This window comes from Blennius ocellaris, assembly GCF_963422515.1.
Source record: "Blennius ocellaris genome assembly, chromosome: 4".
NCBI classification, from domain to species: domain Eukaryota; kingdom Metazoa; phylum Chordata; class Actinopteri; order Blenniiformes; family Blenniidae; genus Blennius; species Blennius ocellaris.
This window is the reverse complement of record NC_137653.1, coordinates 29,846,495-29,864,243: the sequence shown is the minus strand read 5'-3', so window position 1 is coordinate 29,864,243 and position 17,749 is coordinate 29,846,495. Positions and strand designations below refer to the sequence as shown.

The window sequence follows — 17,749 nt, the reverse complement described above, 5'->3', positions numbered from 1 at the left end:
GTTAGCTATCTGCCAAGTTTACCACGGCAACAAACAAGGGCACAATAAATTGAGTCATTGGGCATTGCGCTCTCTCTCCATGCGCCCCTAGTGGTCGTCACGGTCACAGCCCCAAACCAGACGCCTGCCTCCCCTCCGTTGGAGATCATTACACCCACTCACACTGACCCTCCAAGGTCCGCCGCCACCAGGTGGACACACGTGGTCATTACATCCCCACTCAGACTCCCAAGACACACACACACACACACACACACACACACACACACACACACACACACACACACACACACACACACACACACACACACACACACACACACAGCACAATAAGACAACTCCATAAATGCCTGTTCGCTGAATTGATTGATTCCTGGTAATTATTGTGTATTTATTGTTGACAATTCACTGGTTTGTAACAGTCTGCGCTTGAATCTCACACCTCCCTTGTTATTTAATATTATTATATTTACACAGGAATATTAACTAACTTAAATAACCCTTTTTACAAACGAGACTGATATTTTGGTATTAGCTGATTCCAGTTTAGCAGGTGGTGCTCCAGTTTCATTATCATTTGATAAATAAGCAATTTTTTCAAATTAATAATTTTCATTAGTAAATTATTTTTGATAATTTATTAACTTTTAAGTAATTACTCAATTACTCTAGGAGTTGTTAATGAGTGAATGACAGTTTACTTCCATTAATAATTTAAATTTTTTTATAAATTACTTCCAGTGATTTATTAATTTCAGTAATCTATATCTATATCTAGCTTTCTATATGGTAATTTGGATGCTAATAACCAATCATAAATCCCATCATATATGTAAACTCCAGTTTCCTCCCACAGTCCAAAAACATGCTTTGAGATGTCACACTAAAATGTGTATTATAAAATGTAAATGGTAATACATTCCAATCTTCCGGACCTTTGGATCAAGACATTTTCGCCAAACTGGACTGAATACCCCTGAAATAGATTTTAAACAGTGTTGGTTTGCTGAAGAATGAGAACTGAAAAGCCTGGATTCATGGGAATGTTACCTTCTCCAGACGAGCTCCAAGTGTTTTGAGTTGATGTTTTTCTTCACTTGGTTTCAAGCTAAATCAACCACTGAGCCTTTTCGTCTGGCTTTATGTATAACAGTACGACAATACAGTTAGTGTTAGATTTAGGGTTAAGGTCGGTGTTTTATTGAGGAAAAAGACAGGTGGAGGCTTTCCTTCTGCTGCAGCTACTCTCTGACCCGTCCTGTAATTTCAGGCTGAAGCTACATTTTCTAAACATTACGTCTCTATATTTGATCGGCACACGCACCTCTGACCAGTAGCAGTGACAGGATATTGATTGTGGGTGGGCCTCAAGGAAACTCGATGGGCCAGTGAAAAAAACACCAGGTTCCCCATCATCTCTGTTTCAGCGCTTTTCTGCAGCACTGAGGACGGCGACACAGTAGAGTTCTTCGGCAGCGTACCTGTGTGGCTTCACAGGCTCTCTGCAAGGCTTGTCTGCGGTGGTACATGATTGTATTCATGTTCCACTCTGGGCTCACTTCTGTGCACATTCCATAACGTAATGTAACGATCCCGTAAATATCTCAATTTCTCCACCTTTCCTAAAAGAGTTCAGGTTTCATTTCAGAAGTTCTGAGCCGTGTGTCCGTCTTTATTTGCTTCTAGTTTGTGGTTGTTCAGACGGGGAGACGGAGGATCTTGAGTGCGAGAACGCCACAGAGCAGAGCCTGCGTAAAGGGGTGATGAGGATTTTGATGCCACTGCACGTGGGGATCCACACGTGGGGTAGAAGCTGCTGATTGGCTGAGAAGCTTTCACTCAAAGCTTTCCTCAGGTTGCTTATTGGATGAACTGCGAGAATGAAAATCACTCACTGCTCACTATAGGCCTGGGTCAAAACAGGCGGGCCCGGATCTAAACTGGGTGAGCCCAGGCCCACCCGGGCCCCGTGCTCGCGCCGCGGGTGCCTCCGGCCTGTTCACTTGATTCATTTCAGGACTCAGATCGACGCCGCGCTTTAATGATCTGCCGCTGCTCTCCAGATCTCTGGACGAAGCAGGCTCCAGGGGAAAAGGTCAAACCACCGAAGGAACAGGGAAATGAAAGAGTCCCGCGACATTAAAATCAGTGATTACATTTCCTTACAAGCCCACAGCTTGCTGAATGGAACCACCCGCGGAGCCGCGGCGTCCGTAATGTCTGTTGTTTTCTGCATGTAAAATCACAAAGCGAGCGCCTGGAATGGCTGCAGGTCACACTCACAAATGGAGAAATGGGACTGACGCAGTGGGTTATCAAAACCTTTGCCCTTTGCAGAAATGCAACATTTAAATATATTGCCCTAAGTCGCACTTTTGGTTCGTTCTGATTGCTGTTTTTCTCTGTTGTGCAGCGAACATGAATTATTCATGGCCACTGCAAACACACTTTATTATTGTATTTTATACATTTTATTGTAAAAAAACAAAACAAAAAAAACACAAAACAGATTCAAATGCTGAAATATTCACAAAGAGTCACAATTACTGTATATTTGTTGTTTGATAGAAAAAGCTAATTTCAAACATTGTGTCCTCCACAGGCAGGGAAACTCGCCATTGACCGAGGATGGGCCATTAACGTAGGTAAGTGTTCATAATCAATCCTTCGCCACGCAAATATATTATGCTTAGATTATATTCTGCAAACTTTTCTTTCTGTTTGTTTTTTTAAGGTAAAAATGTCCAATAGAGCTGTTTTCACAATTTTACACCAAATAAATTGTGTCTGGAGCCACAAAACATGTCAGTTCTCTGAAATGGAGAAAGAAAAATAGATCTTAAAAAAATTACGATGTCGTCAGAACAGTTTCAGTTTCCAATTGTTCTTTTTTTCCTACTTTTTCCCTTTTTTTTGTCTTTTCTCTTTTTTTCTTTTGTCTTAAGTGGGGCTTCATTGTTATTCAGTTTCAGTCAATGTTAACTAAATTTACATACAGTGCATTTATAAACCACATTACATCTTGTCCATATTAGATTGAGAGAGGTGATGAAAGTTATTATCCCCCGCCGTGGCTGATAGGCCCCGAAGGGGGATCTTGAAACAGTCTCCGTACGTCCGTACGTCCGTCCGTTCGAACGTTTCTACCTATATCTCGGCAACCCCTGGGCCCACAGTGACCAAACTTCACATGTGGATACATCTCAGAGGGGGAAGGGATTCTATGGTGACCTTGACCTAATTTGCATATTAAGTAGGTCACAGGGTCACGAAGTGCTTAAAAACACATTTTGGGCTCTGGAGGCCTAGGTTTTTGAGCTAGGGCTCTGAAATGTTATACACACATGATACACACTCCAGGGATAACCTCCAGTACACCAAGTGACCTGACCTTGACCTTGAAGATTGGTAGGGTCTGAAGTTTGCTCGTCATGGTTGCACAATACATGTATTTTCATAGAAACATTTCTCCTCATTTCTCAGCAGTTCCTGGGCCCACAGTCACCAAACTTCACACATGGACACTCCACCTGGGGAGAAGGGGCACCATGGTGACCAGGACCTAATTTGCATATCAGGTCACAGGGTCACTAAGTGCATAAAAACACCTTTTGGGCTCTGGAGACGTATTTTGACATAGCTTATGAAGAAGACCTTTCAGATTCTACATAATTATCTACTAGGACCCATGGAACACCCTCTAGTGTACCAAGTGTGCTGCCTTAGAGCTGGTTTTGTGAGGAAATATAAAGCCCTCCGGCGGGGGATTAGCCCAGCAATGGCCTTCTTGTTGTAGTTTTAAACAGTCAGTGAATAGAGAGCATTTATTAAGGCTCTTTTACTAACATATTTGTAAACAAATACAAGCAGAAACTTCATCAGTCCCTTTTAAAAAATGACTGAGTTTTGCGGCTGGTTTACTGGGAATGACAGTTTGTCTGAGTTTAGAGAAAACAAAAGGTATATAAGGTATATTTTTCAAACAACACATTAATCCATCTTTCAAAGCATTCTCGAATATTTTGAAAGAAACCTCAATAAAAGATTTGCCAAATAAACTGTGCTTTTTCAACCTCTTAGATTTGCAGTCATTAATAAATATGAGCACATCTAAACATTTATAAACATTAACAAACGTGGACACATTTGATGAATTATGAACACATTAATGTTTGTCTTCATTTAAAAATAACTATGATGAAGAAAGTTGGACCTGACCTGCAGCTTTTCAGCCAAATGTCTCCTTTCAAACAGTAAATTAGAAGAGTTAATAATCAGAGACTCATCACTTGTTGAACATTTGGTAGAAACACACAGCCAGAACAGAGTTTCAGCTAATCACTGAGCAGGTCTGGAGATCGGCGATTAAAAAAGTTCCCCGAGTCTCCTGCATGAAATGACGCTTATTAGTTTAATTTCATGTCAGTCACTCTGGTGTGAATCAGTAATTAGTGAGATCGCTACTAAACCCCGCCTCCTCAGGATGGCTTTCTGCAATGCCCCAGGCTGCGCACACACACACACACACACACACACACACACACACACACACACACACACACACACACACACACACACACACACACACACACACACACACACACACACACACACACACACGAGGCGGTGCCCTCTACTGGCCAGCCGCCACAGCTTTTTTTTTTTCAATTTTTAGGTTTTATATATTATTTGTATCTATTTTGTATAGTTTTTGCAATCCGAGCTGTTCTGACTGAGCTGTTTTACTGTTTAGCCAAGATTAGAATCTGTGTTATGTAAATAAAATAAAGATGTACGTAAAATGTTGATTTGCAGCTAATTCTCTGAGGAGGCACTAGGGGGGGCTGATGAGCCACATGTGCCTCTAAAGCCGCAGGTTGCACACTTCTGATCTATATGAATGTTTCGAGCTTCGAGTTCCTGTCGTGTTAAACACAATACTGAATTGATATCGACTTAACATGCCAGAATTCCCTGAAATGGTCAAACCAAATCCCTCTGCCTGTGAAAGCATTTTAGAAAACGTTCTCACATCAAACGAATGTAATTCTTTTTGAGGCATAAAACCATATGTTATGTAAGATGATTGCTGGTAGGATGAATATTATTGGTGAGATGGGTTGAACCACACAGTTTCTGTCGGTGGTAGCAGCTGCTTTTGTTTTCAAAGACATTTTGTTGAATTACATTAGTTTGAGCAGAAGAAAGATTCTTTCCTGTTCTTTTTTGTTGGAGTCCCAGAAAGTACTTTATTCTCTTCCACATTTGCGGCTGCAGCCTGGGGTGAACCAACATCGATACCGGCATCAGGTGTCAGGCATGACACTGCAATGAGTGCTCCTGAAAGCTCCCCGATAAACCCAGGAGAGTATTTTGTGACATCATTCGTCAGCATTGTCAACATCGAGAGGACGAGCAATGTCCGTGGCTTGGAGATTTTTTATTTTTTTTTATATTAATGAGAACGACAAAAGTACGAAAGATTGTAATGATATTCTTCCAAAATATCAAGAGGAGGAGAAACATAGTTCCTACAACATCAGAAGCTTTATCGCCAGCAGAGTTGTGCTCAGTAGATCAGGAAGATTTTACTCCGAGCCATGCTACATGCTACATGCTACATGCTACATGCTAAAGACTTTCAGGTCCACACACCCAAGGACGTTTCTCGATCCCCGAGGGGCCCAAGGTAAGAAGGACTATGGGGCCTCACAGCCCCAGAATGATGGATCGGTAAAGAAATACTTCATCAAATAATTAACATATAAAATACATAATAAATAACGTTACTCTCTAAACTTAACGCAAACTTTACACACAATATGTAAATATATAAATGCCAGAAAAACCAACAAAATTTGCAAATTTCAGTTCTAAGTATGATAAAAATGCAACCAAGCAAAAAAACAACAAAATAACACAAATAGTCAACATTTGAGATATATATTGAATAATTAATGAACATTCATCTGAAGTAACAACTTTAATGCTTCATGTTAACATTTTATTTAATGCAACATTTAGGCTATAGCAGAACATGTATGGCTATATTACTATATTCCTACATTATTGTTCAATTCTAAATACAAATTAGCCACAGTCGAGGCTAAACTGACAGCAGGATTGATGCTGGTATCAGTTTTAACATTTGACAATAAACACTTTATTCTGGGAGAAAATATCATTGGCAGCAAAGGACTAACTGATTGTGTGACTATAAATATACATACACAGCCATTGGCAACAAGACTTATGACATTCAGTGTCAGCAAAGCTGGACTACTTCTTAAAATAAAGCTGTTAAATTTGGTGGAAAGTAAGAATAAATATGTGCTCTAAGTGTGTCATACCACAGAAGTGTGTTAATCACACTGTCAAATCTGAATGATTATATATACATACATATATACACACTTTATGAATGTGTTTAGAAGAAAATGGCTGAATTCACTTTACATGGACTTAAATGTGTAGTTCACTTTTCTGGTGTTCGGTGGATGACTGGGAGTTTAGGACAAAGTGTCTGGGACTAACTGGGACTAACTTTTGTATAGTGTAACACACGTAGCTTACACACTCTCACTTACCACCGTCACATTTTTTTCTTTTCGTCCTCTTCTTGCTTTTGTTTCGTTTCATGTGCCCTAAGGGGTTTGTCGCTTCATTTCTTCGGTGTGGTTGGCAACAAGGATTGCACTTTGTTGCAGGGTAGTAGTGGGGCCCCATTAGGGAGGTGCCCGACGTGTCATTGTAATGTGTCCAGGGGGTTTCAAGTTGTGTCGACAGTATCTGCCGTCTGTCGGGGGGCCCCTACTAGCAACTAGCCAGTGACTACTCCGATAGGGCCCCGCTCAGGGGATTTTCAATGTGCTGTCGTTGCAGCGTGTGAAAGCAGTTACATTATTTGAAATCAATCAATCCACTTTATTTATATAGCACTTCTTATACAATAAAATAAAACAAAGTGCTTTAACAAGATTTAAAAACAGTGCAAAGATAAATTAGATAATTAAAAAGCAAATAAACACACACTCACACATGCAGACACACACATAAATGAAGACATGCCTGGTCATAAGAAGACATGGCAGGGCACCGAGGACTAAGGTGAGGAAAGGGCTGCATTTTGGGCCGTCTACACTGGGAGTGGCACACCGCTCCACAGATCCCCCTCCGCCGGGCAGACCAGACAATCCCACCACATATGTAGGGGACCAGCCAGGTGCCCGGGGCAGGGAAACCCACGGGATGGCACCACCAGTGAGGAACCTGGCCACCACCAGTGTTGCGCCCCCTAGAGGAACCACTGGAGATAAAAACATTCAGTTAAGAACCTAATAAAGGTAGAAAAATTAGATCATGTCTAAAGTAGATAAAAGTAGATAAATACATTGATAAAATACATATCTGCATGTGTACATAAATATAGAAAAACATACACATAAATAAAAATCAGTTAAAAGCCTGATTAAAATGGTGAATTTTTAACCATATGGGTCGATATGGTAAAAGCAGGTTGGATAAATAGGAGGGTGCAAAACCATTAAGACACTTAAAAACGAATAAAAGAACCTTAAAATCGATTCTGAAGCGAACAGGGAGCCAATGCAGCGATTTTAAAACAGGCGTGATGTGGGCCCGCCCTCTGGTCCTCGCCAGCACTCGTGCAGCAGAGTTTTGTAAAAGTTGTAGTGTTGATAAAGTTTTCTTGGGGAGACCAGAGAGCAGGGCGTTGCAATAGTCAAGCTGACAGGAGCTAAAGGCATTAGCTCCTCCACACTTGCCTGAGAGAGAAGTGGGCGGAGTCTGGTGATGTTCTTCAGGTGATAAAAAACAGTCTTTGTGACATTCTTGATGTGTGGAATAAAATTAAGCTCAAAGTCAAAAGTTACAGATGAAAATGGGTTAAAATCTAGCAGTTTTGGTAAAAGTTTCTCTCTCTGGAGTTCAGGATCTACAACTAAAACCTCTGTTTTGTCCTGGTTTGTAGGAAGTTTGCTTCCATCCATGACTTAATGTGTAAAATACAGTTAAGAAGGGCATCAATCAGCTTTGTGTCATCAGGAGACACCACTACATACAGCTGTGTGTCGTCCGCATAGCTATGGAAGGTGATGCCATGTCTCCTGATGACATCCCCTAGTGGCAGCATGTATAGATTAAAAAGGATTGGGCCTAAAAGTACCCCCTGGGGAACCCCATAGCTGATTTCATGAGTTCCTGAGGAATGTGTATCCAAACTTACAAAGAAGCATCGATCTGTGAGATAAGAACTGAACCACTTAAAAACAATACCAGAGACGTCGACCAGATTCCTCAGTCTATCTGGTAAAATGCCATGATCAACGTGTCAAAAGTAGCACGAAGATCCAATCAAAGCAAGACTGTGAGCTGTTGGGAGTCTTGATTGAACGTGATATCATTTTAAATCTTTAAAAGGGCGTCTGTGTGCTGTGGTTCTTCCTAGAACCAGACTGATGTCAGCCGTCCCTCGGGGGCCCCTTCAGCTCGGTGCCTACCCTGATGCGGCGCCTCTGCAGACACCAGTGATGCTCCATGTGACGTGCTGAAGAGTTTGAGGCACACACACCAGAGATGCTACATGCTACATGCTGAAGCATTTCAGGCACACAGATCAGCGATGCTACATGCGAAACATGATTACAGACTGATATGCATTAACGGCGAGCTCTTTCTACAGTCTACAGTACGCATAGCGCAGTGCATAAATAGGTGCTACGTACTGCGCTAATCATACAAGCTGTGAAAATGTGCCAACTAAATAAATACATTTACACTATAAGTATACACAATACTGCGTAAACTAGTAGTAACTAGTCAAACACCTCGTGATACGTCCAATAACTCCTAAGACTGTGTGACACTTTTCATTCAATATTTCTCAAACATTTTGCACAAACAAGCCAGACAATTCATATCCCAACTCAAGGTTAATGTTATAGATTTTTATATCTATTTGTCCGTTTTCTGTTCTTTTGGGGTTTTTTGGGTTTTTTTGCATTTCGTAACCATTTTGCCAGAGCAGACTTTGCAACAGCTTGGCATTCTATCCAGGCTGTAATGTCGAGTAAAACAGACTTCAATTATCCCATGCAACTGCACTGGACAAGTGACTAATCAGTAATCCCTTGCAAATAGTCAACTTCTATGTCCCCATCTTCCCTCTTTTTGGGAATCTCACAGTAAAAGTGCAGACAATGAACCTGTGTGTTTTTGAAGGTGGAACAAAAAAAGCAGCCTCAGCAGTTCCCGTATGGGTTTTTGAATTACTGCACAATTCTACAAAATCCCCTACCCACCCCCACCCCCACTGTCACCATTGTTGATACAGAACTGACACTGCACATAAGTTCAACTGTCGATAGTAAGTACAGATATAAATTACAGTAAATAAAAAAAAGCAAAAAAAATACCCAAAAAAAGCCATCAAGGGAAAACGGCTATTGTTGGCTTATCAAAGTGTATTAGAAAAGGTTTCCACACCTTAAAAAACTTCTGCTCCGAGTCATGTAGTGTGTACCGAATTTGTTCTAGTTTGAGATTGCAGATAACATCTCTGATCCAATGCGTCACAGAAGGCGGTATTGAGTGTTTTCATTTCAAAAGAATAAGGCAACGAGCAAGCAAGGTGCTAAAGGCCACCACCTTATGTCCTCCCATGGGAAGACGCAGGTCTGCAGATATGACCCCAAATAATGCGGTAAGAGGGTTTTGGGTTATCTCGACTCCCAACACTGAGGATAGCGCCTCAAATATATTTTCCCAATATATTTCAAGGCTGGAGCATGCCCAAAACATATGAAACAGTGTGGCCTCACTAATCTTACATCGATCACACTGTTTGTGGATTCATTTTTGCAATTTTAGATTTGGACATGTGCGCCCGATGTACAACCTTGAATTGATTCAGAGAGTGATGTGCGCACATAGGTGATGAATTCACCCGCTTTAAGACGTTAGACCAAAGGGAGTTATCCAATGCTACCTGAAGGTCCCCTTCCCACATTTGCTGCACTTCAGAGTCAGGAAGAGGAAAAGATAAAGCCCTCAAATTCTTCATTATTAAAGAGATTGCGCCTTTCCTCTTTCAATCCCCTGTGAAAATGGTGTCCAATACCATGTTTCAAGGCTTACGCCAGAAATCTGCGACAACCTCTCTCACATTGTGTCTAATTTGCAAATATCTGAAGAAATTAGATGCGGGCAGAATGAATTTCTGACATAGTTGTTGAAAACTTGCTAAATTACCTTGTATGTAGAGATCGGCAATACTTTTAATGCCATTCTTATGCCACATTGTAAATGTGTTGTCATGCATAGAGGGCTGGAAAAGATGATTGTGTGTTATTGGGCTAAAAAGGCCACCTTGTAGTAGCTTGAAGTGTTTCCTATATTGTACATAGATTCTCACAGAGCGAACCACAGTATAATTAGCACCAGATATGCTGGACAGAGATATGGGCATGGGTGAGGCCAAAACAGCCGGTAAAGATACAGAATCACATGAGTCTTTCCAAAGTCACCCATGCCAGGTCATTCCCGTCAGAGCTGTAGTGAACCCAGAACATCATGCTGTGTAAATCTGCTGCCCAATAATACAATCTAAAATTTGGGAGCGATTACAGTTTGACTTCTGCAAAAAATCCTTACGCAAACGAGGTTGTTTCCCATTCCAAATAAACCAAGATATTGTTTTATCAAATTTTTTAAAGAAGCTAAGAGGTATTAAAACAGGTAAGCATTGAAACAGGTATAAGTAATTTGGAAGAACGGCCATGCTGGTTGAATTAACCCTTACAATGAGTGAGATTGGAAGAGAGGACCAGGTTGTCAAATCCTGTGTTAACAACTTTACAAAATTTTCTTCAAATAGATTTGAGAAATCCTTAGTCATTGTAATTCCAAGATATGTGAAGTTGTTCTATGTCATATGGAAGGGGTCCGAATTTTTTGTAGTACCGCATCAGTTAAATTAAGCGGCATCAGTTCACTTTTTGTAAGTTTAATTTATAACCAGAAACTTCACCAAACTGGTGTCGAGCGTCAATATGAGGTATAGTAGTTTCAGCATTAGACGCATAAAGGGGGGGGTCGTCTGCATATAAGGAAAACTTATCTACCGTGTTCCCTCTGACAATCCAACTGATCAGATTATTGGCCCTTATAGCAACCGCAAGGGGTTCAATAGCTAAAACAAACAGAAGGGGGCTAAGGGGGCAGCCCTGCCTCGTTCCACGGTGTAAAGTAAAGAGTTTTGAATAAAGATTATTGGTCAAGACCATAGCGAAAGGGCATGAGTACAACAGCCTGATCCATGAAACGAAAGATGGGCCAAATCCAAATTTAACCAGTGTCTCTAAAATAAAATTCCATTCAACCATATCAAATGCCTTCTCCGCGTCCATAGAGAGAAGACATTCTGAAACTGATTGGCACGGAGAATATATTATGTTTAGCAAGTGGCGGATATTTGAAAAGAGAGGTCTTTGTTTAACAAAGCAGGTTTGGTCTGAGGAAATGATGCTGGGCAAAATATTTTCAAGGCAAAGAGAAAGAATTTTGGTTAAAATGTTATAGTTGCAATTTACTAAAGAGATAGGCCTTTACGACCCACACTCCAGAGGATCCTTATTTTTACTTTAACATAAGTGTCACACATGCCTAATTTAGAGTTGAGGGTAGGTGACCTGCAAGATATGAATCTGTATACACTTTTGTTATTATTGGTGATAACAGTTTAGAAAAAGTCTGATAGAATTCATATGGGACCATCCGGTCCTGGTGATTTTTTGGTTTTTAATGGTTTTATGGCAGCACAGACCTCCACCTGAGTGATGGGATTATCCAAAAAGGAAATCTGTTCTGGAGATAGATTTGGCAGGTTTAAACCTTGTAAAAATTGTCTAATTGAGTCTCAACTCGGGTTACAAGCAGTATGCAATTTGGTGTAAAATTCTTTAAAAGTGTCATTAATTCTTTGTTGATCTGTAATAACTGTCCCACTTTGAGAGCGTACCCCACTAATACGCTGCTTTGCCCTCGCACCCCTAAGCTGATGGGCCATAACCTCTCTCGCCTTATCCCCATGTTCATACGCCACACTCCTATTTTTAAACAATAAGTTTTCTGTATGATGTGTGGTGAGTAAAGCATACTCTGTTTTTAATTGAAGGCGCTTTTTATCCAAATCTGGTGATGGTGTCTGAGCATTCCTTGCATCAATTTCTAATATTTGTTCATCAAACTTTATTTGGGCTGCTGTAGCCGTTTTTTTTTTTATGGGCAGCATAGGAAATTATTTGACCGCTAATAAAAGCCTTTAATTTTCCCCAAACTATTGAAACAGACATATTCGGAGTTGCACTCTAAAAAAAAAGTGATTTCAGAGGAAATAGACTTAACGAACTTATCATCTGATTACAATAGAGTGTTAAGCCTCCAGTATTTGTTGGAGCCTCTCCCACCAGGTAATTTCAAAGTCAACACTAAAGGAGCATGATCAGAAATTAATATAGTTTTATACTCACAGGCCTGCACGTATTGAGTTATTGTCTAAGAAAAAAATCTATCCTACCGTATGTGTGATGGACATGTGAATAAAAAGAATATTCCTTATTTTAAGGATTACAAAAAACACCATACGTCAAGAATGCCATATTCGGGCAGAAAGGTTTGAACACAAGTAACGGATTTAGATTGTATGGTAATTGACCTTGTGGATGAACTGTCCAACACGGGATCCATACAAAAGTTGAAATCTCCACCTATTATCAACATGTGTGAGTTTAAATCAGGAAGGAGTTTAAGGAAAAAAGGGGCATCATCAAAATTTGGTGCGTAGATATTGACAAGTGCAACTCTTGTATTGTATAATAAACCAGTTACTATGATATATCTGCCGTTAACATCAGCCACTGAACTGTGATGAACAAAAGACGTATCTTTACTGATCGCTATGGCAACGCCTCTTGCTTTGGCCTGAAAAGTTGAATGGAAAAGCTAGTCCACCCATCTGCTCTTTAAACGTAAATGAGCTGAATTTTTCACATGCGTCTCTTGGAGAAATGCTGCATCGGCTTTCAAATGTTTGTGTCATAACTTTCTTTCACTTAACTGGGTGGTTTAGGCCCTTGATAGTTCAACTAACAATATTAAGATCCTGCATGAAATAGAGTTGCATTGTGTGCAGTGCAGTAAAAACAAAAACATACTTAACATCACAGTGAGTAAAAAATACCAGGCACAAAAACAATAACAAACCCACCCCCCCTTGGTGACACTAGCTATTGGAACCAACAGCACACCTATCCTAACTAACACGTCTTCCAACTCAAGAGACCTAACTTCTTCTAAATCAGGCCCCTGCATAGTAAAATAGGTCATCAAAATTGACCCACTCAAGTAATCGGGTAAAAAAGCAATGATGTCAAACAGTAATAACAACAGTCTCTGTAAACCAGGGCCGGGCCTATAGAAACGAGTAGCTAACAGCTGATCGGCAGCAACATGTAGTCCCGGCCCATAAAGTGTTCAAAAGCATCAAACCTGTAAACAGTTCCACTGTTTATGTAAGGAAACACCATTTTAAGTTTGGTTTGCTCCTTCCACTCATTTTTCCGCCTCCTCTACCGATCCGAACCATGTACATTTGCTATTGGCTTGTGTGATGCGAAGCCTTGCAGGGTACACCAGGGCAGGTTTCAGTCCCAGTCTGTATAAAGATGACATCATCTCTCTCCGCTGTATGAGTAATCCTCATACTCTCTGAAAACATGTCCCCCATAAACGAGCGAATCCTTGTTTCTCCAGTTTCGACTCTCCAAGTCTGTTACTTTAGCACATAGCTTAGCATTTTCCGCACCTAGCTTCTTACATGAGCCTTCCAAACTATCCAAACGCTGCTTCGTGGAGACAGCATCCTCCTCCAGGGACTGTAATCTGGCATCGTGAGTGTCCAAAGATTGTTGGAGTGTGTCAAGCTTTACGCAAAGCCTGTCAATAGGATTCAGCTCCTCTAAAAGTACGGTCCTGTTTTCAGCTAATGTGGCTAATAGGTCTACTTTCCTAAAGGCACAGATAGCACCGTCACCATTCGTCTTTTCCATAACCTTTGGATTCTTCGGAGGAGCCATTGCCAATAAAAAGGCAAAAAGTGGAAAAAGACAGGAATAGGGGGTCAAAAAATAGTTTTAAGGCGGCTGCCAGCTACACACGTCCTACTCTTGAGACATGAATAAAAATTATTCAATGTATTTTTTTTATTTTAAGGACAAAGATTAGACTGAACTTTAAGACTTGTCCCCCTAACTGCTACACTCTCTGTTGACCTTGTGGAATAAAGTCACTGTTTTCTGTCTCTTTCAGCGTAATTATATCCTTGGTTCCTCATTATTCTGTGACATCAGCGCCAGATGTTGGCTTAATAATATCTCATTGTGGTATCAGTGAAATGGACATGAAGTAAAAGGCAGAGGCTGCTTTTCTGCTCTGGTGTAGAGGAAGACGTGTTAGACAGTATGTGTGATGCAGTGTATCGTAAACAGAAAACATCATTACATACTTGAAGGAAGGAATCATGTACTAATGATTCATTGTTATATTTGGTGATGGTTTATATATTCTTACAAACTGAAGTTTGTAACAGTTTGTAAGTGGAAATGGTATTGTATTGAGGACAGGTTCCAGAGTAGAGAGATTTTCAAATGTTGCCTTGTCTTTGACACGTGGATGGGCTATGGTAGAGAATAGAACTTTATTGTTACCCTGAAAGCCATGGTAAGACTGTCAACAGCAGTGAAATGTGGCTCTGTGGCTGCAATAAATACGATAAAATACAATAGTGATGTATTAAATTAAAAACAAACAAACTCAGGAGAACTAAATTGTTTACAACAGAGAGTACAGTGGTTGTGCAGTTCTTCGGTTGTCTTGTAAATTATTTCACAATTATTGTTGATTGCCACCTCTGCAGGATGGAAGACAATTGTTATGCTTTGAGATGAAGTCGTCCGTCTACACAGATCAAACTAAAAAGCTGTATGGAGAAGTCACATATATATATATATATATATATATATATATATATATATATATATATATATATATATATATATATATATATATATATATATATATGCAGCCATTTGAATTAGAATTTAAAGCATTACTTCCTGTCCCAGGTCTATCCTTTCTGCTCTGGAAGAAACAGAGGAAAGATCGCAATTCTGCCACCTTCCCTTTTCTTTTCTCTAAATGACAGAGACGGTGAAATGAAAAGCCAGGCATAAACACTCTGATCGCACAGATATGTACCCAAATGTATTTTTTAGGGACGGAATCCAAGACCCTATTGTTTTTTGTAATATTTCTTATTATTGTGTCTTTTTTGACTCCTGACGCCTCTTTGAGACCACATTTGACCCCTAAATGTGCTCAAATGTTGACCAAATTTGGCACGCCCATCAAGACTGGCGAAAATTTTTATGCAAAAATGAACCCCCCCGATTTCCCGAATGTGCTCTCTCGTACCACCTAGAAAGACTGAAATGGCCACCACGGCCTGTGTGGATGTCGTCGGGAGATCAAACCAAAACTCTATTGTTCGTCTCATCAAGACCTAAAAATCACGCACCCTGACCTAAATCCAACAGGAAGTCCTCAGTTTGTCTTTCAAAATAAGAGTTTCACCCTAAAAAGCCCTTCGCAGGTCGTATCGGCTTCTAAAGATGATTAAATGACAGAGGAGACTCTCCTGCTCAAAAATTCTGTTCAAATTTGTACGTAGTCGAGTGGTTTCAATTTTATTAGCCATCAAAGTTCTGAACGCTGAATCCCACTATGATGACATCAGTAACTGGAACTGCATCGATCAGTGTTGCATCATTCACACCCAGCATTACAATCAAACTGTGACCACTTTACCTGCATGTCCTGACTTTCCAAATAAAAGTCTCAAACTACTTAAAAAATACTTAATCCTCGTTCATCAACAATTACAATTTTGACTTAAAACTGGATATTAAAGGTTTTGCTAGGTTTGGGGTGAGCTGGCTTTCAAAATAAAAGCCCCATAATCTTTTCTAAAAGTCCTTGTTTATTAAAAATGACACAAAAGAGTGTGTGGTCCCGATCAAGGCTGCTTGCAGCTTTAATTTCTTCATGAGTTTCCTACTATTAGATTTTGAGAAGATTACCATATATGCTGACAGTACTCCAATATATTTTTGCATATTGGATCATATCTTCTGTGGAGGAGAACTATTGTAACACCAGATTCAGCCTGAATAATTAATAGAAAAGTTGGCTTCATTTTGTTTTAGTTAAACACAGTAACTCTCTGCCAGAGGCTTTGGTAGATTTGGTTTCAGCCTTACAACATCATGATACACCAAGGTACGTGTAAAGTGTGTTCATACAAGTCGAAAAGAATCCTTCAAATGTATTATGAGTTAATATATCAGCACTATGGCCCCATCCACAAGAGTAAAAACCATCTTTTTTCTCTCCGTTTGTCCACATGACACCATGAAAACTACTCAAAATGATGTAGTACATATGCCAGGTCTATAGGTGGTGCTGTAACGCTGCCACAGAAATCCACCAAAGAAGAAGACCGGGAGCATGCAAAAGCTGAGAAATGGAGAAATCCCAAATCTGGCCTTATCGAAGCGACTAGCATCAGCAGCTTCTGCAGCTCCATGTGGAGCAGGTAGTCTGCCATGTTGTTGTGAAGTGACGTCACGGAGAGGGCAGCGGGGTTTTGAGGACAAGAGGTGGGGCGATGACATCATCATTTTTGGTTATGTGCACCTTGTCCATCGACACATCAAACGCCGAGGTGGCATTTTAAATTCCTCCACTCACGTTTTCAGTGCCTAGTACAGTTCAGTATTGAAATTCACTTTTTGGAGTGGAGGTTGGGTTTCAGTTCCAAGTTTTTTCACGCAATTTCCAATTTTAAAGCGCTCCTTCCCACAGTGAGAAGATCTGCAGAGGTAGTCTGTGCTGTCATGTTGATACACCCGCCGCCCTCATCCTCAAACCACTCTGCTTTGATACGGTTACTTTCTCCTAATCACAGAATGTGTCTTTTTCTGCAGGAAATCGTTGATGTCATTGTTGCCGCCAAATCTTTCTGTGAATTCGTAAGCTGGAGAGCTGATTATCAGTGTGATTCACCAGATTCAGTGGGCTTGTGTCCTTGGATGTCTAGATTGTGAGCAGTTTAACTTTTCTAGAGAGGGTTTAGAAGAGCCTATTAATATGTATAATGAATGTTGATAACGTCTTGGCTGGTGGATGAGGGGGTCAGGTTCAGAGGGGTTGATGATGTAGCGTTGTCGCTGCTGCCATGAGAGACCGGAGCTGATTGTGACGGAGGTCTTTGGCTGAAAAAACAGGGTCATCCTTTATTTTTGTGCCAAGCAGTGAACAAAGCAAAAAAAAAAAGCCGCATGGGACGGTAACTCCTGCTTACTCAGCTTCTCCACACCGTCTGTTGATGAATCAGGAGAAAACCCCGTTCTGCATCAATAAACATGATTTTGATGAGGCCAATCAGTCTGACACTGACATCTCGTGTTTTTTTAAAGGTTGTTGTCGGGGAAATAGGCAATAGATGAGAATCCTATTTCACTATTCTGAAGTGTTTTATTTGATCTGCTGTCTTTATTATCATTGTGGTCACTGTAAAAATCCACTGAACAGAAACATTGCAGGAAGAGGAAGC

General features: G+C 40.4%; 1 protein-coding gene across 1 annotated transcript in view; it reads left to right on the top strand.

Annotated features, from left to right (window-relative positions):
* hdac11 (histone deacetylase 11) overlaps positions 1-17,749 on the top strand; it is a 65,565-nt gene that overhangs the window by 16,662 nt on the left and 31,154 nt on the right. Inside the window, exon 6 of the mRNA XM_080495303.1 lies at positions 2,603-2,645. Within this exon, the coding sequence (XP_080351429.1) occupies positions 2,603-2,645 (43 nt within the window). The remainder of the gene's footprint in view (positions 1-2,602; positions 2,646-17,749) is intronic.